We start from the raw sequence: 24,391 nt of genomic DNA, 5'->3' as shown, positions 1-24,391 counted from the left end.
CACTGGTTACACACATGCACAGCCCGCGCCTCCCCCGCCCCATTATCAACGTTCCCCACCAGAGTGGTACATTTGTCACAACTCATGAACCTACATTGACACATCATAATCACCCGAAGTACATAGTTTACATTAGGGTTCACTCTTGGTAGTATATATTCTGTGGGTTTGGTAAACATATGTAATTACACATATCCATCATTATGGTATCATATAGAATATTTTCACTGCCCTAAAAATCCTGTGTTCTGCCTGTTCACCCCTACCCCCATGTATTTTTTTAACCTTTTTTAAGTATTTCCAAATACTTAGTATATCCCCACTGTGAACCTTGAAAGTTTCAATAGATTAGGAAATTAAAGTGCAGACAGATTATATAGTTGGTAATACATCTAGAAGAAAACTCAGATCTCTTAACTCCAAAATATCCCATATTATGCCTTGTCTACCAGTGAATAAATGGAGAAGGTTGATGATGAAATCAGTTTCTTACAAATGACTGAGACAAATGGGTAGCTTTTGGGGCCCTAGATGTAATTTTGTAAAATTAGCCATCCTTGAAAAAATAAATTTGAAAGACATCTGCAGTTGTTGGAAGGAGGGAATAGATGCCATCACGTGGTATTCATTTGCAGGGATCAGATTTTCCTGAGTCAGAAGGGGGTTAAGAGATCTGCCAAATGCTTGGGAATGGGTTCAAATTATTGTAGAAGTGCGATGAAAAAACATGATTGATTGAGCTCAAGAGTATTTGCCCTATTCTTCAGTAGGTTGCCTTCCTGCAATTCTTCCCCCCAGTTTTATGATTCCCCTCTAAAAACTTAACTCTTAATGGAAATGATTTGAAGCCCTTATCTTGACTTTCCAAGCAAAGTAAATACATCTATGAATGTGTTTATTGTTTTTATATCTCAGCATTATAGCTAAGCTATGCTATGTTCGTTTTTGTTCCTGTATTTGACAGTTATTTAATATTAACTGGTCACCAACAGTATAGTAAAAAATGAACTATAATTAGAACCTAAGAGAGATATGAAGGAAATCTCCAGTAGTGCTGAAGTGGAGAGCAAGGTTTCTCAACTTCAGCATTATTGACATTTGGGGCCAGATCATTCTTTGGTGATTGTGATGGGGGAGGCTGTCCTGTGCACTGTGAGGTGTTGAGCAGTATCCCTGGATTCCACTAACAAGTTGCCAATAGCAACCTACCTCCAGATCTAACAATCAAAAATGTCTCCACACTTAATGTTCCCTGGGGACAAAATCACCCCCAGTTAAGAATCATTAGTATAGAGGTAAAAGAGTAAACTACCATAGATTGGACCTTTGAGGTACAGCAGGAAGTAACAAATTGGAAGAGAAGGTGGGTCTAAAAGATCAAGGCAGAAAGTAAGAATGATTTAAGGAACCCCATGAGGAGATCATAGGATTAGGGAAAGAAAGGGAAGACCCAGCACAGCCAAAAATAAATAAAAGACGAGCCACTTGCTACAACTCACCAATTGCAGGTGGCTTCTGAAGCACTCCTTAGAATGCTAGGACTCTGGAACAGTTTGAAAATCACTCTGGGGGTAGGCACCTTATCTGTAAAGGGCCAGAGAGTACATATTTTCAGTTTTGTGAACCATATAGTTTCTTTTGCAACTGCAGCTGCTCAACTGTGCCATTACAGCAGGAAGACGGCCCTAGCCAATATGTAAATGAGTGAGCATGGCTGAATTTGGCCCACTGCTGACCATTTTGGTTTGCTGGCTCCCAAAACTTCTGGAGAAATATCAGTAACCTCAGATATGCAGATGACACCACCCTTATGGCAGAAAGTGAAGAAGAACTAAAGAGCCTGTTGATGAAAGTGAAAGAAGAGAGTGAAAAAGTTGGCTTAAAGCTCAACATTCAGAAAACTAAGATCATGGCATCAGGTCTCATCACTTCATGGCAAATAGATGGGAAAACAGTGGAAACAGTGGCTGACTTTATTTTGGGGGGCTTCAGAATCACTGCAGATGGTGATTGCAGCCATGAAATTAAAAGACAATTACTCCTTGGAAGGAAAGTTATGACCAAGCTAGTCAGCATATTAAAAAGCAGAGACATTACTTTGCCAACAAAGGTCCATCTAGTCAAGGCTATGGTTTTTCCAGTGGTCATGTATGGATGTGAGAGTTAGACTATAAAGAAAGCTGAGCACCAAAGAATTGATGCTTTTGAACTGTGGTGTTGGAGAAGACTCTTGAGAGTCCCTTGGACTGCAAGGAGATCCAACCAGTCCATCCTAAAGGAGACCAATCCTGGGTGTTCACTGGAAGGACTGATGTTGAAGCTGAAACTCCAATACTTTGGCCACCTGATGCGAAGAGCTGACTCATTGGAAAAGACCCTGATGCTGGGAAAGATTGAAGGTGGGAGGAGAAGGGGACAACAGAGGATGAGATGGTTGGATGGCAACACTGACTCAATGGACATGGGTTTGGGTAGACTCCGGGAGTTGGTGATGGACAGGGAGGCCTGGCGTGCTGTGGTTCATGGGGTCGCAAAGAGTCAGACACGACTGAGCAATTGAACTGAACTGAACTGAAAACCTCTTTCATTTTTTACAAATGGGAGAACAGGGAAGGAAATTACCATTAAGAGTGGAGGTGGGACTAGAACCCAAGTCTCCTGATTGCCACCTTTACCTTTCAATTTACTGTCAAATGGAAATTTCTGATGTGTGTGTACAAATGTGTGTGGTGGGGCAGGGAATGATGTCTGCCTAAGTGTCTTTATTTAAACAGTACCTTTGACTATAGGTAAAGTATTTCTCAGACTTTCCTGGTGACACAGTGGTAAAGAATCTGCCTGCCAATGCAGGAAACTCAGGTTCAATCCCTGGATTGGGAAGATCCCCTGGAGAAGGAAATGGCAACCCACTCCAGTATTCTTGTCTGGAAAATCCCATGGACAGAGGAGCCTGGTGGGCTATAGTCCATAGGGTCACAAAGAGTCAGACACGATTTAGTGACTAAGCAACAACAAAAATATTTCTCATAAAGCAGAAGTGCCCTCCAAATTGTATCATTTTGAGAGAATACAGCTTCTAATTGTATCTCCAATGAAAGGCCTTGCCCTCTAAAGATACGTGAAGCTCTGTTGCACAAGGGGTTTGAGGCCTCCTTGTTATATGCCTTCCTGGGGCAAAATGGCTATGTTTTTAATGCCTTAATTGATGTGATAATTAGACTTATTGAGATAATGAGAACCATGTCAAGGCTATCTGGAGTGAATGTTCCAAGTTGAGAGGACTAGAGGATGTGCGATTTGGCATTAACTTTTTCTTTAAAACAGAAAAACAACTCTGAGTACTTTTTGTACCAGACACTCTACTAAGCACTTCATTTTTATCTCATTTGTTCCTTCTAGAGGTATATCAAATTATCATCATCTCTATGCTACTGATGAATGAGTAAATGAAGTTTAGGGACATTAAGTAGCTTTCTTCAGATTTCATACAATTAGTAAGCGGAAGAGCCAAGATTTGGACTTGGGTAGCCTGAGGCCAGAGCCCATGACCTTAACCACTTTCCTCTATGGGCTCTTTCTTTACCTGGAAGGAACCACTGACATTTCTCATGGCATTGAAACGTGAAGTTGAGGACTCAGGATGTCCTAATTACCAAGCTAACATTTGAGGAGCTTAGCATATGAGATAGTTTTACAGAAGAGAGGCAGAAAATAAAAGGGGGTTTACCATGATGAAGGTAAAAATGAAGCATATAAAGTCTAGGATAATAGAGGAGTTAATAAGCCTAATAGACCTGTGGTATTTTCTGTGTATAGATGAGACCTAGAAAACATAGAATATATAACCTTGAAGATTGCTGACTTCATTGAGTGCATCTTTATAGGGTCTTACACTGGTAGTATCCACTGGTAGTATGTAACAGTTGTCCTTTTGTATCCTAAATTATCTAGGGGTTAAGCATTTACTAGGTGATCTTGGTATTTATAGGGCTTCCCTGATGGCTCAGATGGTAAAGAATCTGCCCGAAATGCAGGAGACATGGGTTCAATCCCCCGGTCAGGAAGATCCTCTGGAGAAGGGAATGGCAACCCACTCCAGTATTCTTGCCTGGAGAATTCCATGGATAGAGGAGCCTGATGGGCTACAGTCCATAGGGTTACAAAGAGTTGGACACGACTGAGCAACTAACACTTTCACTTTCTTGGTGTTTATGTTTGAGCTGCACTGTTTCTTCTTTAAAGAAAGTAGAAGAGTTATGCCAACCACAGAGGTCCTGGTACCTTGTGGAAAACCATCCCAGTGGCAAAGCATAATGGGATTTTTCTTAGCCTGCTTGTGGAAGTTGTCTGACTTGTGTAACTGTCTTCAGCCAACTCAGAAAACTCTAGGCCTTTATTGCTTTTCCCTTCCAGATGGTTAGCTCAGTGACTTCTACTGCTGGGGATTCCTTAGCTAAGACATTGAGGGTACCTTTCTGAAGAAAGACAGGGCATGGAGAAAGACACCTAGCCCTGGACTGATTATTTTTCAGTTCTCTGACCTTACATTGCAGTACTTTACCATCACGGCAAGAACTGCATGCTATCTAACTTTAATTGCCTTTAAGTATAACTGCTGTAAGCCTCAGTAATTATAGTTGACATTCTCTGCATTAACATTGCATGGCTCCCCTAGGGTTTTCAGAGTGATTCACAAATAAATGCATTCAGCTTTAAATAGCTCATCAGGACTATGGAACCCAAAAGGTGAAGGATAGAGGATATTTTCTGCTCTCCAATTATTCAAAGCTTAGCAAATAAGAAGGCAGGGGTGTCCATGGCTTAAAGGTCTCGATTGCCCTAGTCCATGTTATTACAAATAGTCACATATCCCAGGAAAGAAAGGTTTAAGCTTATTAAGAGAAAGAGAATGGCAATTTTTGTTTCTTTTATTTCCTAGGTGAAGGTCTAATGGATAAAAGCATTTAGACTTATAACTTGCCTCAGCTGGTTTACAAGGCTAGATTGAACTAGGCCTTGGAATGAAAGGAAATGTCAAGACATGTAGTGCAAATTTTTTAGGTTTTCCCAGTCACCTAGGCAAAGCATAACACAAGTCTGGTAGGAAAATAGAAGTTTTCTTCTACCTAGAGAAAGTTCAGCGACTCTAATTTGGAGAGAGAGCAGGTAAAAGACAAGGAGAGGTTCCCAGTTGGCATGTACCATCGTTGTCTAACTGGACATTCTAGAGAGCAGTTGATTTGGACACATTTCCTTGAATCTGTTTCCTGGTTTCTGCGATGAGGGAGTCAGGTTGGTTCTGCTGGCTTTGCTCCAGCTAAATGGATTGGGGCAACGCTGGTAAAGTGGGTAACTTCTTACATTGCAACTGTCTACCCAGGTATCTCAAGGGCTTGGGAATTTGTTGGAAAGTTAGAGTTGAGCTGAATTCTTGAATTTCCTTTGGACCATGTTATCAATAATATCTTCACATTTAAGTCTTTGCAGTGAGATTTCAGGAAAATAATAATAACAGATGTGACCAGCTGGGAAGAATTTCTGCTATAGAAAGAGTCCATGAGTTGATTTATTAGCAAGAGAGGCACTCCCACAAGCATTTTAAGTATTAAGGAGCATCATCTGCTCATTCCTAACAATTTGGGAAAGTTGTACTTTCCCCTGTCTTCTTAGATGTTGAGAGTAAATATGTTGTTGTTGTTGTTGGTAGTGTGGTCACTAATTTGTGTCTGACTCTTCTGCAACCCCATGGACTGTAACCCACCAGGCTCCTCTGTCCATGGGATTTTCCAGGCAAGAATACTGGAGTAGGTAGCCATTCCCTTCTCCAGAGGATCTCCCTGACCCAGGGATCAAACCCGCATCTCCTGCATTGGCAGGCAGATTCTTTACCATTGAGCCCCCCAGGGTGTGTATGCCTTCTTTTAAAAGCTCTGGAATTCTCTTCATTCCTTCCTTCCAATGGAATCAGGGATTTGCCATGGTGGAATTTGCCTTGGAAGTTACAAGGGTACAAAGAACTCAAACTCTTAGTCCCAGCCTGCTTCAGCTTTTGTTTTTGGTTATGGTTCATAGACTTGCAAAGAGAAAGAATTATTGTATGTGATCTCATTTAGTCTTAGATTTGATTCATTATTTGGCATCTTTAGATACCCTAAAGGTCCCAGAGTGAAAGTTAAGAGATTACAGTCCAATGTTATCAACTCAGGCTCAAGAGTGAGGCAGAAGTCGCAAATGACCTGTGTTCTTTTAATATAGAACTGGTGGAGAAATGTCTATTTAGTTCTTTGGCCCATTTTTTGATTGGGTCATTTATTTTTCTGGAGTTGAGCTGTAGGAGTTGCTTGTATATTTTTGAGATTAGTTGTTTGTCAGTTGCTTCATTTGCTATTATTTTCTCCCATTCTGAAGGCTGTCTTTTCACCTTGCTGATAGTTTCCTTTGATGTGAAGAAGCTTTTAAGGTTAATTAGGTCCCATTTGTTTATTTTTGCTTTTATTTCCAATATTCTGGGAGGTGGGTCATAGAGGATCCTGCTGTGATGTATGTCAGAGAGTGTTTTGCCTATGTTCTCCTCTAGGAGTTTTATAGTTTCTGGTCTTACGTTTAGATCTTTAATCCATTTTGAGTTTATTTTTGTGTATGGTGTTAGAAAGTGTTCTAGTTTCATTCTTTTACAAGTGGTTGACCAGATTTCCCAGCACCACTTGTTAAAGAGATTGTCTTTAATCCATTGTATATTCTTGCCTCCTTTGTCAAAGATAAGGTGTCCATATGTGTGTGGATTTATCTCTGGGCTGTCTATTTTGTTCCATTGATCTATATTTCTGTCTTTGTGCCAGTACCATACTGTCTTGATAACTGTGGCTTTGTAGTAGAGCCTGAAGTCAGGTAGGTTGATTCCTCCAGTTCCATTCTTCTTTCTCAAGATCGCTTTGGCTATTCGAGGTTTTTTGTATTTCCATACAAATTGTGAAATTATTTGTTCTAGCTCTGTGAAGAATACTGTTGGTAGCTTGATAGGGATTGCATTGAATCTATAAATTGCTTTGGGTAGTATACTCATTTTCACTATATTGATTCTTCCAATCCATGAACGTGGTATATTTCTCCATCTATTAGTGTCCTCTTTGATTTCTTTCACCAGTGTTTTATAGTTTTCAAGAAGACATACAGATGGTTAACAAACACATGAAAAGATGCTCAACATCACTCATTATCAGAGAAATGCAAATCAAAACCACTGTGAGGTACCATTTCACACCAGTCAGAATGGCTGCGATCCAAAAGTCTACAAATAATAAATTCTGGAGAGGGTGTGGAGAAAAGGGAACCCTCTTACACTGTTGGTGGGAATGCAAACTAGTACAGCCACTATGGAGAACAGTGTGGAGATTCCTTAAAAAACTGGAAATAGAACTGCCTTATGATCCAGCAATCCCACTGCTGGGCATACACACTGAGGAAACCAGAAGGGAAAGAGACACGTGTACCCCCAATGTTCATCGCAGCACTGTTTATAATAGCCAGGACATGGAAGCAACCTAGATGCCCATCAGCAGATGAATGGATAAGAAAGCTGTGGTACATATACACAATGGAGTATTACTCAGCCATTAAAAAGAATACATTTGAATCAGTTCTAATGAGGTGGATGAAACTGGAGCCTATTATACAGAGTGAAGTAAGCCAGAAGGAAAAACACCAATACAGTATACTAATGCATATATATGGAATTTAGAAAGATGGTAACAATAACCCTGTGTACAAGACAGCAAAAGAGACAGTGATGTATAGAATGGTCTTATGGACTCTGTGGGAGAGGGAGAGGGTGGGAAGATTTAGGAGAATGGCATTGAAACATGTAAAATATCATGTATGGAATGAGATGCCAGTCCAGGTTTGATGCACGATACTGGATGCTTGGGGCTAGTGCACTGGGACGACCCAGAGAGATGGTATGGGGAGGGAGGAGGGAGGAGGGTTCAGGATGGGGAACACATATATACCTGTGGCGGATTCATTTTGATATTTGGCAAAACTAATACAATTATGTAAAGTTTACAAATAAAATTAAAAAAAAAAAAAAAGAACTGGTGGGACAGTGCTGGTCAATGAAGAGACTAAAGACTTTTGAACCATTGCATGGCACCTTCACTTTTGAGGGGCAGAAATGTTCCAGGAGCACAGCAGTGATGACACTGAGTAATTACTAGGACTGTAGAGTTCAGAAAGACAATTCTGGCCTCCTTGTTGACCACCCTTTTTCTCTTACTTAAAGGGGAGACTGCTATATAAAGGGGCTTCCTTTCCATTCCAAATTAAACTCTTCTCCCTGGGTATCCCCCTTTCATTCTTTAGCATTCCCCCCAATATAAGGACCAAAATAAGATATTCCTCCCCCAGAATATTGCAGTTTAAAGAAGGGAAGAGGTGAGGACATCTATAGATGGGAATCTTAGGAGCTTGCTAGCAAAGACTCTCTTGATAGAAATAGACTTGGGGGAAAACATAGATAGAGGGAGAGATAAAAAAGGAGTTCCTAATTCCTAACTGCTGAGACATTCTATGTATGGTCAACACAAGGCAGCCTGCTACTCATGAAGGATCTTCTTGCTATTCATTCTTTCCTGAAACTGGACAGGAAGAGATGTAAACACAGGGCTGGATTTGGGGGGCTCTATATAACTGACCCTGTTGTTCTCTTTCCTTCCATCTTGCAATTCACCCAACCTGGATTTTCAGCTAAAGAAGAAGCAAGTGTATGTAGATAAGGTGGAAAAGATGCAGCAGGCTCTTGTACAGCTCCAGGCAGCATGTGAAAAGCGAGAGCAGCTGGAGCACCGTCTCCGGACACGACTGGAAAGAGAACTGGAATCCCTCCGAATCCAGCAGGTATGGACAATTTCCAGAAAGTGGGATGGCTCCTGATCGCCCATTTGTCAGATAGTGTCTGACATGAGAACGAAAAATACACTCTTGCCCTACCTGGTCTTACTCCAGAGCGGCTCCCAGTTGTAAAGACATAGTCGGCTTCCTTAGCTTCCTAGCGCAGCACAATCCTTAATGCCTTATAAGAGGTAAAAATGCTATACAAACAGACTTTGGGACATTTAAGGATTGGAAATGGTCGTAAGAGTCATTTAGCCATACATCTCACTTTTTTTTTTTTTGGCCCCATGGTTGGCATCTTAGAACTTAGTTTCCTGACCAGGGATTGAACCCATACCTCCTGTAGTGGAAAGCATGGAGTTTTAACCACTGGACTGCCAGAGAAGTGCCCCAATCTCCTCAATTTCAGATGAGAGAAAATCAAGACCCAGGAAAGGTTGCATGATTCACTTAAGATCACACAAGTTTAGAGGAAAGGTAGAGATGAAATCCCAGATTTTTAATTTCTGTTTCTATGATCCACTTTCTGAGCAGCATGACAATTTGATATGGCAGGCTCCTTTTGTGGTTCAGAGTCACATACTCAAGCCTAAGGTAGAAAGTCCTAGGAATTTCCCTAGCTTCTGAATTGGAGTCCAAACTGAAGTGGCTTGGGCAGTAATCCTGTCCAAAAATAAGGACTCTTCAAATGGGACTCGGCCCACCATGGTCCTAACTCACTAACGTCAGAGGTCTTGGCATCTCCCCCAACAGCGCCAGGGCAACTCTCAGCCCACCAACGTTTCAGAATACAATGCCGCTGCACTGATGGAAATCCTTCGTGAGAAGGAAGAAAGGATCCTGGCCCTGGAAGCTGACATGACTAAGTGGGAGCAGAAGTACTTGGAGGAGAATGTGATGAGACATTTTGCTCTGGATGCTGCGGCCACTGTAGCTGCTCAGAGGTAAGTAGTTGGCTGGTAAAATCTCGGCATGAAGGGCAGGGGTGGTGGGGAGAACAGAAAAGTGACTGAGTGATAGTTTTTCCAGTGTTTCCTCCCCCCATCATGTTGTGTTTCTTTTTTCTCGGTTTCTGCTTAAGTGTGGTTTTTAGTTTTCTTTAATCTGGTTAATGCAGAGACTGGGCCTTCCCTGGTACCTCAGCTGGTAAAGAATCTACCTACAATGCAGGATACCCTGGTTTGATTCCTGGGTTGGGAAGATCCCCTGGAGAAGGGATGGACTACCCACTCCAGTATTCTGGGGTTTCCCTGGTGGCTCAGATGGTAAAGAATCCACCTGCAATGTGGGAGATCTGGGTTCGATCCCTGGTTTGGGAAGATCCCCTGGAGGAGGGCATGGCCACTCACTCCAGTACTCTTGTCTGGAGAATCCCCATGGACAAAGGATTCTGGTGGGCTACAGTTCATGGGGTCACAAAGAGTCAGACACGACTGGGCAACTAGCACTGCACAGCACATGCAGAGACTGAATGACTGTAGGGGCTGAGGGTACGGGATTGGAAAATTCAAGTTACTGATGAACTTTCTAGACTCATAGTTCAGCTTTCCTCAGGAGCCTAAACAATTGCAGACCGGATCAAGTTGTGTACATCTCTTTCCCCAGGGCCTCAGGTTTTTTGAGCCACATGTGTAGGTTTCTTTGTTTAGCCCCAGGACTGGAATAAAAGCTTCTCCAGAGAAATGCCACTCCAAAACTAAATGTCACTCAGGAGTGGCTACTGCCATTTGATAGCTCTGGCTCCTCCAAGGTATGCCGAAGGTTGTACTGAACCCGAATCTGTCTGTGCCCTTTGAGAAGGTCTATATTTGAAGCCCGCATTCTCAGTGTCCCTGAGTTCATCACATGTAAGCAGTCACATTCCATTTGGTAAAGGAGAGAAAGTGGCAGGAGGCTTTTTCTTTTTTCTTTTTTTGCCTTTTATGTGTTTCCCCTCTTCTCGTTATAAACATTTATTATTGGTCTTTGGAGGACACTGTGCTCTTATCCAGTTTGTCTGTCTTGCTGCTGTTTGTAATCATCTATTGGGAAAGAAACAAAAACTAAATTTGAATCAGGAGATGGTGCATGTTGGAGATAGAAACAGAGCCATGGTCTGGAGTTGGGTAGCTGAGGCAGGCTATAGCATATTGCACCCAGATAGGTCTCTACACAGAAAGTTATTAAAAATCCTGGTGTTGTTTTAGCATTCTCCTAAATGTGGTAAGCCAGCAGAGTCTGGCAGTGGTTGCCAGACTTGGGCTGGAATATGTGTAGAGGGGGCGGTGGATACATTTATTTTTGAGTCCTTCTCTTGCCAAATCAGAGGGAGGTCAGTGCTTAAAAGCTGGACTGGTGGTTTGTAAATCTATTCCCAGTGCTTCAGGAAGATGGCTTACATTTCTCTAATGTGATCTGTCTGTTTTCACATACCTCCTATAAACCTTAAACAAATTGCCTGTGTCTTGATTTTGAGGTCTTCGTGGGCTTAAGCTTACCTGTCTTTTTTCTTTCTTCTTCTGAGAACAGTATGCTCAGTACCTGCCAGTGTAGTAATAGAGTGCATAGAAGCCCCAGCTATGCTGGAAGATGGTCAAGAGGTTTGTAGGCAGCTTTGAAGCAGAATGAAGTATAATTTTAGCTGCTGGTTCCCAAGCAAACACCTGTGCTCACTCTTTGTTCAGAGGTTGTTCAGGAAACCCTAACGATGAAAGGGAGATGAGGGCATTTTTGTCATCTTTGGGCAGAAACTTAGAAAGCTAGAGCTCATGAAGGTGTGCTGTGTGAGAAAATGTTGGTGCTGGGAAGTTTGCTATTGAAACTGACTTCAGAATAGACTCCAGGTCAAAATTCAGGAATGGTAGGAGGTTGTCATTTGGGGCCTTATATAAAGAAACTACCCCTTTCCTGCCTCCCTGGAAAGTTTAGAATATGGGGAGAATCCCCTTTCAGATGGATTTCTTTCCAGAGTCTGTTGGCTCCCGTAAAAGAGATTTAATTTAAATTGAATTCCTTTAAATTACCAGGTAGAAAGTTTCCATGTAATCACTATTTTCAGTAAAATGGGCATGCTTATCATTTAATGATAAAAAGCAGCCAGTTCCCACCTAGTAGGAACACTTTGTAATAGTTCCCTGGATAAACATTCCATATCTGGACTGTGTACCTTTTGCATGCCTATTAATACAACCCACATGAGAGATTGAGAGATTATATTTGAATTCCTGTAAAATGAGAGAATTGGACTAGGTGATTCCTCCAGACCCTTCTATTGCTAAGATTATACTATTTTCCAAATATTTGCATCTTATGCTCTGCCATGGAGATTGGTCTCCTTTTCCTCCTTTCTTTCTTTATGAGATTTCAGATTTGGAAACTGGCATTCAGAAAACTTTATTTCAGAACCTGTGTGCTTTTCTGCCTTCCCTTTCAACTTCTCTTGCCATTTATTTTCTCTCCAATGATTTCACTTTCCCTCCTCCCAATCCTTAATGTATTGACCAAGGTTCTGCTCTTTGCCCCTTTCTGTAGTAAAGCCTTTATATATTATTTTCTTTCAGAATAATTTTTAAGTGCCTAGGCTATTGGCTGCAGATAGAAAGTGCTCAACATACGTTTGAGTGATAAAGGAAAGAAAGAAAGGACAAAAAATGAAAGAAGGAGAAAAGAAATGAAAGAAGGACAAATTATTTATCACTACAATTTAAATCCTTAAATCTAGTGTCACATTGTAATGGCCTGCTTGGTTTCTTCTGTGTATTCTGCTAGTATCCCAAACTTAATATATTCCTAAAATAATAGCTCATAGGTAAATAACAGGTTTCATGATTAGGAAATGTTGCTTTGGTGGTGTCAATGGTAGTTGCAGAATTTTTTTCAATTGAAGTATAAGCTACCTATTTAAAAACTACTCATTTTAAGTGTCTGATTTGGTGAATGTTGGTAATAATATACAATAATGTAAGATATTATTGTATATGTATCCACTATCAAAATAGAGGACACATTCTAAAGTGTCCTTATGCCCCTTTAACTCGAACCCCTCCTCCTATGCCTGACCCCAGACAACATCTGTTCTTTGTCATTGTAAGTTTGCCTTTTCCGTTGGCAAACTTGCAACATTGCCCAACATTGGGTTGGCCAAAAAGTTTGTTTGTTTTTGCAAAAAAATCCTAAATGTCATATTTTTTAAAAGGCCATATAGTATGTACTCTTTTTTTAAATTTCTTTCACTAAGCATGATTACTCTGAGCTTCCTCTAAATTAATGTGTATATTAATAGTCTGCTCCTTTTTTATTGCTGAGTAGTGTTCCATCACATGGATGTACCACACTTTATGCATTCATTTGATTATGGATTTTGAGATTGTTTCCAGTGTTTGGCCACTGTGAATAATAAAATACAGATTTTTAATACAAAAATAGACATCTATCTTTTCTCAGGTGAGAAGATTTTAGGTTTTCTGTTTATACTCATTGTGGCACTTTGATTCTATGAAACATCTCTTGTCAAAGGGAAAGCTGTCAATGCAAGAAATCACATGTAGTGTTTACTATAAGATGCTCTTCTAAGTGCTTTACAATTATTGCTTATCTTAATGATAATCCTTTGAGCAAAGTACTAGTTTTCATTCTATAGACAAGGAAATTGAAGCACAGACAGATGAAATACTTCCCCCAAGATGATACAACTATTAAAAAACAGAAGAACCAGGACTTAAATCTGCATTTTTGACAACTTAACTGCTATATTCTGCTGTGCCCCATATAGGATGATTTCAAAGGTGATGAAATAGGGATTATCCCCATTTGAGAGTTGCTATTTGAGGTTTATTTAATTTCTTAGACTATTATAAATAATCTCAATAACATAGCCTATATTATAACTTCATATTATTGTGTTCCTAAAGATTCCCCTCTAGATGCCTAATGTAGATGAGGGAAATTACTAGCAAGTAGGAGTTCATCTAAGAAGAACAAATTTGGCAATGCAGATTTTTAGTTTCAGCTCACAAATGGTGATCTATTTCTAAATAGCAGCAAAAAGACAAAAAGATTACACACCTGACCAACCATGTAACTTATTTCTTTGCACTTGCTAAATCAGGTTGTTACTGTTCTCCAAATGTGCAGTGTTTCACTTTTATTTGGGACCAAGTACATCTGGGAAAGAGGGAAGTAAAGAAATAGATAGCAGAGGGTAGAAGCTGGTCACACTTCTTATGCATGTCTATCTAATCTTGCACTGTGGAGACCTTTCTCCAGTTCCTTTCTCAGTTTTTCCTCTCATTCTACCTTCTGTCTTAGTTATCTTGCTCTCTACTCTAGCTTCACAACTGGGTATTGTTTTTGCTTTGGCTCCATCCCTTCATTCTTTCTGGAGTTATTTCTCCACTGATCTCCAGTAGCATATTGGGCACCTACTGACCTGGGGAGTTCCTCTTTCAGTATCCTATCATTTTGCCTTTTCATACTGTTCATGGGGTTCTCAAGGCAAGAATACTGAAGTGGTTTGCCATTCCCTTCTCCAGTGGACCACATTCTGTCAGACCTCTCCACCATGACCCTCCTGTCTTGGGTGGCCCCACATGGCTTAGTTTCATTGAGGTAGACAAGGCTGTGGTCCGTGTGATTAGATTGACTAGATTTCTGTGATTATGGTTTGTGTGTCTGCCCTCTGATGCCTTTCACAACACCTACTGTCTTGCTTGGTTTTCTCTTACCTTGGACGTGAGATATCTCTTCACAGCTGCTCCAGCAAAGTGCAGCCGCTGCTCCTTACCTTAGACGAGGGGTATCCCCTCACAGCCGCCCCTCCTGGCCTTGAATGTGGAGTAGCTCCTCTCCACCCTCCTGTACCCACGCAGCCACTGCCCCTTGGACATTGGGTTGCTCCTCTTGGCCGCTGCCCTTGATATCGGGCATGGGGTAGCTCCTCCTGGCTGCCACCCCTGACCTGGTGATAGAAGCAAGGTCTGATGCTGTAAAGAGCAATGTTGCATAGGAACCTGGAAAGTTACGTCCATGAATCAAGGCAAATTGGAAGTAGTCAAATAGGAAATGGCAAGAGTGAATGTAGACATCCTAGGAATCAGCAAACTAAAATGACCTGGAATGGGTGAATTTAACTCATATGACCATGATATCTACTACTGCGGGCAGGAATCCCTTAGAAGAAATGGAGTAGCCATCATGGTCAACAAAAGACTCCGAAATGCAGTACTTGGGTGCAATCTCAAAAATGCCAGAATGATCTCTGTTCGTTTCCAAGGTAAACCATTCAATATCACAATAATCCAAGTCTATGCCCTAACCAGTAACGCTGAAGAAGCTGAAGTTGAATGGTTCTATGAAGACCTACAAGACCTTTTAGAACTAACACCCAAAGAAGATGTCCTTTTAATTATAGGGGACTGGAATGCAAAAGTAGGAAGTCAAGAAACACCTGGAATAACAGGCAAATTTGGCCTTGGAATACGGAATGAAGCAGGGCAAAGGCTAATAGAGTTTTGCCAAGAGAACGCACTGGTCATAGCAAACACCCTCTTCCAACAACACAAGAGAAGACTCTATACATGGACATCACCAGATGGTCAACACCAAAATCAGATTGATTATATTCTTTGCAGCCAAAGATGGAGAAGCTCTATACAGTCAGCAAAAACAAGACCAGGAGCTGACTGTGCCTCAGATCATGAACTCTTTATTGCCAAATTCAAACTTAAATTGAAGAAAGTAGGGAAAACCACTAGACTATTCAGGTAGGACCTAAATCAAATTCCTTATGATTATACAGTGGAAGTGAGAACTAGATTTAAGGGACTAGATCTGATACATAGAGTGCCTGATGAACTATGGACGGAGGTTCATGACATTGTACAGGAGATGGGGATCAAGACCATCCCCGTGGAAAAGAAATGCAAAAAAGCAAAATGGTTGTCTGAGGAGGCCTTACAAATATCTGTGAAAAGAAGAGAAGTGAAAAGCAAAGGAGAAAAGGAAAGATATAAGCATCTGAATGCAGAGTTCCAAAGAATAGCAAGGAGAGATAAGAAAGCCTTCTTCAGCAATGAGTACAAAGAAATAGAGGAAAACAACAGAATGGGAAAGACTAGGGAGCTCTTCAAGAAAATTAGAGATACCAAGGGAACATTTCATGCAAAGATGTACTTGATAAAGGACAGAAATGGTATGGAACTAACAGAAGCAGAAGATATTAAGAAGAGGTGGCAAGAATACACATAAGAACTATACAAAAAGGATCTTCATGACGAATATAATCACAGTAGTGTGATCATTCACCTAGAGCCAGAGATCCTGGAATGTGAAGTCAAGTGGGCCTTAGAAAGCATCACTATGAACAAAGCTAGTAGAGGTAATGGAATTCCAGTTGAGCTATTTCAAATCCTGAAAGATGATGCTGTGAAAGTGCTGCACTCAATATGCCAGCAAATTGGGAAAACTCGGCAGTGGCCACAGGACTGGAAAAGGTCAGTTTTCATTCCAATCCCAAAGAAAGGCAATGCCAAAGAATGCTCAAACTACCACCCAGTTGCACTCATCTCACACGCTAGTAAAGTAATGCTCAAAATTCTCCAAGCCAGGCTTCAGCAATATGTGAACCATGAACTTTCAGACGTTCAAGATGGTTTTAGAAAAGGCAGAGGAACCAGAGATCAAATTGCCGACATCTGCTGGATCATTGAAAAAGCAAGAGAGTTCCAGAAAAAACATCTATTTCTGCTTTATTGACTATGCCAAAGCCCTTGACTGTGTGGATCAGAATCAACTGGAAAGTTCTGAAAGAGATGGGAATACCAGACCACCTGACCTGCACCTTGAGAAATTTGTATGCAGGTCAGCAAGCAACAGTTAGAACTGGACATGGAACAACAGAATGGTTCCAAATAGGGAAAGGAGTACGTCAAGGCTGCATACTGTCACCCTGCTTATTTAACTTATATGCAGAGTACATCATGAGAAACGCTGGGCTGGAAGAAGCACAAGCTGGAATCAAGATTGCCGGGAGAAATATCAATAACCTCAGATATGCAGATGACACCACCCTTATGGCAGAAAGTGAAGAGGAACTAAAAAGCCTCTTGATGAAAGTGAAAGAGGAGAGTGAAAAAGTTGGCTTAAAGCTCAACATTCAGAAAACGAAGATCATGGCATCTGGTCCCATCACTTCATGGGAAATAGATGGGGAAACAGTGTCAGACTTTATTTTTGGGGGCTCCAAAATCACTGCAGACGGTGATTGTAGCCATGAAATTAAAAGACGCTTACTCCTTGGAAGAAAAGTTATGACCAACCTAGATAGCATTTTTAAAAGCAGAGATATTACTTTGCCAACAAAGGTCCGTCTAGTCAAGGCTATGGTTTTTCCTGTGGTCATGTATGGATGTGAGAGTTGGACTGTGAAGAAAGCTGAGCACCGAAGAATTGATGCTTTTGAACTGTGGTGTTGGAGAAGACTCTTGAGAGTCCCTTGGACTGCAAGGAGATCCAACCAGTCCATTGTAAAGGAGATCAGCCCTTGGATTTCTTTGGAAGGACTGATGCTAAAGCTGAAATTCCAGTACTTTGGCCACCTCATGCGAAGAGTTGACTCATTGGGAAAGACTCTGATGCTGGAAGGGATTGGGGGCAGGAGGAGAAGGGTATGATGGAGGATGAGATGGCTGGATGGCATCACCAACTGGATTGACATGAGTTTGGGTGAACTCTGGGAGTTGGTGATGGACAGGGAGGCCTGGCGTGCTGCAGTTCATGGGGTTGCAAAGAATTAGACACGACTGAGCGACTGAACTGAACTGACTACTCTAGCTTCAAATCTGACATCTCTAAGATTAAAGTTAGAATTTTCAACAACTTGTTGTGTATTGTCATGGCTATTCAATAAGATACTTTAACTCCACTGTAACTAAAATCAAAACTCATAGCGTTTTCCAAGAAAGAAAGAAAGAGAAAAGTTCTTGGTTTCCTATCACAGAAATAGAGCAGTATGCCATCTTTTCTAGTCATTTGAATTAGAAACAACAAAGTCCTCATTCATTCTTCCATCTCCCTAACACCCACATTTAAATAGTCTCCAAGTTCTAGCAATTCTGCCTCCTGTAGCCTGTTTCCATTTCCTGTGCCACTTCACTGGGTCCCATTTTCAAAATCTGTTGCTGGGATTATAACCTTTCTGACTGGCCTGCCTGATTCTAGTGTTATGGTTCCTTTCATCTCTCCATCACATTTCGGCAGAGATAAAGCTGTCTTCCTAAAACACAGCCTGGATTATTTCATTCCCTTGAAAAGCTCTAATAATCTTCAGTGCCTATTGGAATTAAGTCCAAACTCATTTCTGTAGTAGTTAATTCTTTACTTTTTTCCCCCTCCCCTTGCATGTTCCCTGCACTCAGGGACTAGTCTTATCCATGTCCAGTCACTCTCCAGCCTCCCAGGAACTTCAAACACAGTGCTTCACTCATGGTTGAGTTCCCATGTTAAATAAACAAAAGGCTGCTACTGATAGGAAAAGATGGCCTGGAAGTTTAAAAGGCCGCTAGATGTTTTAATTAGGAGGTCATGGGTGATATTCTAGAAAGCAATGTAAGTAATGTGACAGGGATAACTTTGTCAGACAGAGGAAGGAGAGAGAAGATGATTGGAACGATAGTTGCCAGAAACAGTTTACTTAAGAATTTGAGATGCAGGATAGTAAATTCATGTATCTGGGTTTGGGGTCTGTAGGTTGTCATTTCAAGTCCAGTATCTCTCTGCTGGGTATGGTCAGAGTATTGGAAGTTAGCAGGTCAAGTTGCTCCCTCCAGCACTGTGCCCACTTGCTTTGGCTTAAGCCACTGGCCTGGTAGCCCTGGTCTAGAAGGAAGATTGATGTTGAAGGCCATCCTGGCAGCTCTGTAGGAATTCACTAAGTGCCCCACATTTTCAGGCTCCATTCCTGAGGAGTTCACAGTGTCCATATCAATTAGCTGGCAGGGCTGTGTGTCCCCAAAATGGTCTTTTATGCAATGAAAGTGGCAGGAAGCCAGCACTGGCTCCCCCAGTGACAGAGCCAGGCCATCACATGGGAACTCTGCACTGCGGGGAACTCCTCCAGGGTCATACCTAGAGCTGGAATTCATTCAACTCATACTCTCTTGTAGGCAATTCTCTTTCTACCTATACTTTTCTCTCTTAATAATGGATAGTTTTATTGAGGGATTTTCCTGTGCCTGGCACTGCATGTCTTACATGCATACTTTCATTTTATCCCTCCCCTCCCCATCCCATGAGATATGGGTATAATTATTATCTCAGTTTTTGCATACAGAGAGACTGAGGCTTAGGGCAGTTAACCAGTTCCTGAGCTCTTAGAGTTTGTTAGTGGCAGAGGACTTGGGAAAGTGGAACTTGACCCTGACCGGGTCTACAGTCAGGGTCTGTGCTCTCAACACTACACAACGCTGGTTTCTTTTGCATACTTTGGGACACAGAGGCCATTCAAAGTAGGATTACAAGCAAGTGAACTGCAGTAGGGCAAATGTAGAATTCTGCTGCTACTGCTGCTAAGTCGTGTCAGTTGTGTCCAACTCTGTGCGACTCCATAGACGGCAGCCCAACAGGCTCCTCTGTCCCTGGGATTCTCCAGTCAAGAATACTGGAGTGGGTTGCCATTTCCTTCTCCAATGCATGAAAGTAAAAAGTGAAACTGAAGTTGCTCAGTCGTGTCTGACTCTTAGTGACCCCATGGACTGTAGCCTACCAGGCTCCTCTGTCCATGGGATTCTTCAGGCAAGAATACTGGAGTGGGTTGCCATTGCCTTCTCCGAATTCTGAGATGCTAAAATATTTTTAATTTAGCAAATGATGAAAGCCACTGTGGTCCTTTCCCTTCTTGTTCTCCTATTACTTCACAATTCAGGTACATTGTTTCCCACCTCATGTATAAGGGGCAAGCATTTGGGGGAACTCTTAATTTTGCAGAAGCTCTCCAAAGTATCCCAACTTTAATATCTACTTTCTGCCTCTTCCTTCCCGTGCCCCTTCACTGCCATCTGCACTGGTCACAGTCTCTAAGCTCACAGGACGTAACTAGCTGCCAGCACAAAAGCTGCCTGGAGTTCTCCTGCCGATTCTCATTCTCAGAGGAAGTATCGCACAGCAGTGCTGGTCACTGTTTTCTCAGCCCATTGTCTGGTTTTCTTTAAAACCAATGTTATTATAACATTCTTCCTAATTCCTTTTTCTTTCCCTCCAAGTTACTCAAGTAAGATCCAGTTTTCTTCCTTCTCTTCTCTACCACTAGTTCTAAATGAACTAAAGAAAGATGCATGATATCACTTATCAGGAGGATATAGGATTCCCATGTGTCTTTGACTTGTGCTGTTTAAACATCAGCCTTGTCTATGGGTTACATCCTTTCCCTTCCTCTCCATGTCTCTCCCCCACCCCTCACCTCTCTCACATACACATACACACACATACTTTTCTCCTTGTTAGTTACTCTTTGAGTTAATGGCCTGAGACACTTTCAGATGGAACATGATGGTCCCTCAGGCAGTTGGGACGCTGGCAGGAGACTAGTCAGTTGAGGGGGACTCACTGATTTGGCACGAGAATGTTTCATATGTAGCTTCAGTAGGAATCAAGTGGCACTGACTCAAAGACTCTGCTTCTCACTCAGTTCCCATGCCCTACCTGAACTGGTCTGTTGACATGTCTAGAGTTCATTTTTAGCAAACACTCAGGTAGAGTTACTGCTGTTGAATGTAGCAACAGCAATTTGGTACATTCTCTGACTTCCTTCAAAGTCTAGTTTTTTCCTCTCCATGACTGTCATGAGAATAAAATGGGCATTTCGCATATGTAATATAAATACTATAAAGTTAAAAAATAAATGTCTTCCTATTGCCTGGCCATGATCTAAAAACTTGAAGGTACTTTCTGCCAGAGGTTTTGGCAGAACTATGTAGTTCTGAAGGCAAGCCTGTGCACCTCTCATAGAATCCATCACTGATTCTTACCAGTAAGTCACCCAGAAAGCCACCATTCCTGATAAGTTTGATTTTAGTTTAGGACTTTCTGACAATACGTTTGACTTAGGAGGGAGATAGGGTTCATCAGTTTTGTTGCCCTCCCATCATCATCACTGCCATTTTCCTTCCCAGGGACACAACAGTCATCAGTCACTCTCCTAATACCAGCTATGACACGGCTCTAGAAGCTCGCATCCAGAAGGAGGAAGAAGAAATCTTGATGGCTAACAAGCGTTGCCTTGACATGGAGGGCAGGTAAAATGCTGATCTGGACTCTGGTGGATCTGAGAGTTGGTGCAGAGACACCAGATAGGTCAGTAGGGAAGAGCAAGCATCTTCATTCACCGCAGGCACACCTGATAAGGCAACCTCCTCCACCCCTTTCCCCGCTCCCAGCCTGTTATTTAGGATTTGAGATGGAATGACCTTTACCTTGATTATTCTAACTCTGGAATTCCAAGTAATACTGCTTTCCTCATTGTCCTTGGTAATTGCTTTCCATAGGCCCTCTGCCAGAACTGAATTGTTAGTATTTGCACTCTGGGGTATTCTTTCTAGGATTGCACCTCAACTCTGTGGTACAGTAAAGTGCTTGGCAAAAGAGCATCCACTCAAACTGGGAGATAGGGTATCTGATGTCTCTCATAAGCTCATGGTCACTTACTTATTAGCCCAAGTTGTAGCCCATTCGTAGAAGTTCTCATTGACTGACTCATCATTTCCATTGATTCTTATCTGTGGTACCTACTGCATCAGTTTACTCTCTGACATACAGCCTTTCTTTTCACAGATACTTTTTCTTTGGCTTCCTAAGGTTTAAGCAATAACTCCTGGATGATCTGCTGTGCCCATTTGGGTGTGCATTAAAAATTGTTGCAAGACACTGTCTCTTGTCTTACAACTCAGAAATAAGTAGACCACCCCTTAGTTGAAAAGATAATGGGGAACCTCCCTGGCTGTCCAGTGGTTAGAACTGCGCTTCCACTGCAGGGGCCACAGATTCAATCCCTGGTTGGGGAACTAAGATCCCCAAACCATGGCAGCATGGCCTGCCAAAAAGATTTTTAGAAAAAGAAAACAGAAGCTCAAGTCCACGCATGTAGTGAGATCAGAACCTAGAGGTGGCAGCAATGTTTTATACATTTTTTGTCTTTGGCTCTTAGGATTAAGACCCTCCATGCCCAGATTATTGAGAAGGATGCCATGATCAAAGTACTCCAGCAGCGTTCCCGGAAGGAGCCGAGTAAGACAGAGCAGCTGTCATCCATGCGGCCAGCAAAGTCGCTGATGTCCATTTCCAATGCTGGATCAGGCTTGCTCTCCCATTCTTCAACCCTGACTGGCACCCCCATCATGGAAGAGAAGCGGGATGACAAGAGCTGGAAGGGGAGCCTAGGTAATGACAGTAAACACAGCAGATTAAAGTGACATGTTCAGAGAGAACCCTGACTGGGATACATGCCCACATGGCAATGAGAAGGAGTGATGGTCCTGATTTTAGAGAGGAAGATACACCAGGTTCAGTTTTGTCATCCTGAGAGGCTGACTACATATTTAGCGGAAAGTGTGAAGTCTCACTGAGAGAACACTGGTTGAAGCCACAGGCTGATAAGAATCCCAAGTTCTCTTTGGGAAGGAAGATAACGTCAATTTCCTCTTAAAAATCCTCAGCTTTGGCTTTTGCCACGTGGAACCTTTTGTCTTTGTCCAAAGCCCATGTGGCTTTCGTATCATTCACCATTTCAAAATTCCAGCTTTTTCTGTGTTCTTTTCTCCCATATAATAGGAGGACGAAGAGTTCTAGTTAACCTAAGTGGAGCTGGGTGGCAGGTTTTTGTTACCAGAATGTTCTGAGAACAGAATGTACTTTTTCATTCCATTCCTGTCCATTCCTTCCCCTCTAATCAAAACCCCAGAACTTTTGTGGATACCACGAGGCACATTTTTTAGAGCCTGAGGAAACAAGCTCGCTCTTTATATTTTTTTATTTTAGCTCTTTTTGTTGATTCTAATACCTCTCTTGGTCCTCTGACACTTGCACTGTCCTTTGGTTAGAGTAGGTATTTGGGGGACCATGGTCAGGATGAGAGCCTTAGATCACACAATTACCATCACACCCATCTGTGACCACAGAATCCTTGCCTCAGTCCTTTTCAGCTGTCTGCTAATAGCTAGTGTTGGTTACAAGTGGAACCAAGCAGAAGCATTCTGACAGCTTGTTGGAAATCAATCACCATTGGAAAAATAAATCAAAACAGATACCCAGGACACTTAAAGGTTTAATATGTTGTGCTGGGGGTTAGAGAATGAGAACCAGAAGGGATCTGCCCCGTCTGAAAGAAACTTTGAGCCAGCCCTGGTGGGGGGTGCCTGACAAACTAATTCCTGGGTTCCCTGGAGGCACAAGGAAAGAATTTGGAACTGTTCCTATTTCCTCCTGAACCTCCTGCAAGGAAGAAGAGGTCATCAGGTGTCTATTGGAATAGCCTGTAGTTTTCTAAGTTCTCTCCTTCTTTCTTTGGTAGGTATCCTCCTGGGTGGAGACTACCGTGCTGAGTCAGTTCCTTCCACCCCTTCACCTGTGCCGCCCTCAACTCCCCTGCTGTCAGCTCACTCCAAGACAGGCAGCCGGGACTGCAGCACCCAAACGGAACGGGGAGTAGAATCCAACAAAACCAACGTTGTAGCTCCCATCTCTGTTCCTGCTCCAGTTGCTGCTGCCGCTGCTGCTGCCACCATCACTGCCGCCGCTGCCACCAACACCACCACCATGGTAGCTGCTGCTCCAGTGGCTGTTGCTGCTGCCACTGCTCCGGCCACTGCTGCCGCCACCACCCCGTCTCCAGCAACTGCTGCTGCTACTCTGGCTGCTGCTGTTTCTCCAGCTGCCACCGCAGCTCCAGTTCCAGCTACTGCCTCTGCTGTCACTGCCACTGTTGTTGCTCCTGTTGCTGCCACCGCCATTCAGGTTGCTCCAGCTGTTCCGGCTCCAGTTCCAGCTCCAGCTCCGACTCCAGTTCCAGCTCCAGTAGCGGCTCAGGCTTCTGCTCCGGCTCAGACTCAGGCACCAACTCCAGCTCCGGCTGCGGCTGCTCCTCCAGCTCCAACTCCAGCTCCAGCTTTGGCTCAGTCTGAGGCTCCTGCAAGTCCAGCCACTGGTTCTGGACCACGTCGTTTGTCTACACCAAGCCTGAGCTGCAATCCAGATAAGCCAGGTAAGGATTCTCTGGGCCAGGTAGCTCGGGGTTTTGCCCTCCATTATGGATTGGTGGGTTGGCCTGATGTGTAGGCACAGTTGGTCATGTGGGCCGGACTTTTCAAGTGCTAAAGCAGATTCATCAGAAGAGATGAGGGCAGAGAGTCTGTCGAGGACTTCTCCAGGACAGGAATGGGGATGAGGCAAGGTCATTTTCCAAGTAACAGTAAATGCTTGGGTGAGCAAGATGCAGAGGGTAGTGGGCCAGTCTTACTTTGCCGTAGGCTTAAATATG

The 24,391-nt window shown here is 42.5% G+C and overlaps 1 protein-coding gene across 5 annotated transcripts in view; it reads left to right on the top strand.

The window, feature by feature from the left end:
- The window catches only part of AMOT (angiomotin), a 68,453-nt gene that overhangs the window by 39,952 nt on the left and 4,110 nt on the right, over positions 1 to 24,391 (top strand). For all 5 annotated transcript variants that reach the window (XM_070784247.1, XM_019955734.2, XM_019955735.2 and 2 more), the window contains 5 exons: positions 8,743 to 8,892; positions 9,643 to 9,833; positions 21,033 to 21,155; positions 22,064 to 22,296; positions 23,426 to 24,115. In XM_070784247.1, coding sequence (XP_070640348.1) covers positions 8,743 to 8,892; positions 9,643 to 9,833; positions 21,033 to 21,155; positions 22,064 to 22,296; positions 23,426 to 24,115 — 1,387 coding nt within the window. The remainder of the gene's footprint in view (positions 1 to 8,742; positions 8,893 to 9,642; positions 9,834 to 21,032; positions 21,156 to 22,063; positions 22,297 to 23,425; positions 24,116 to 24,391) is intronic.

Source organism: Bos indicus, chromosome X (assembly GCF_029378745.1).
Source record: "Bos indicus isolate NIAB-ARS_2022 breed Sahiwal x Tharparkar chromosome X, NIAB-ARS_B.indTharparkar_mat_pri_1.0, whole genome shotgun sequence".
Classification (NCBI taxonomy): Eukaryota; Metazoa; Chordata; class Mammalia; order Artiodactyla; family Bovidae; genus Bos; species Bos indicus.
This window is presented reverse-complemented; position numbering and strand designations above follow the sequence as displayed.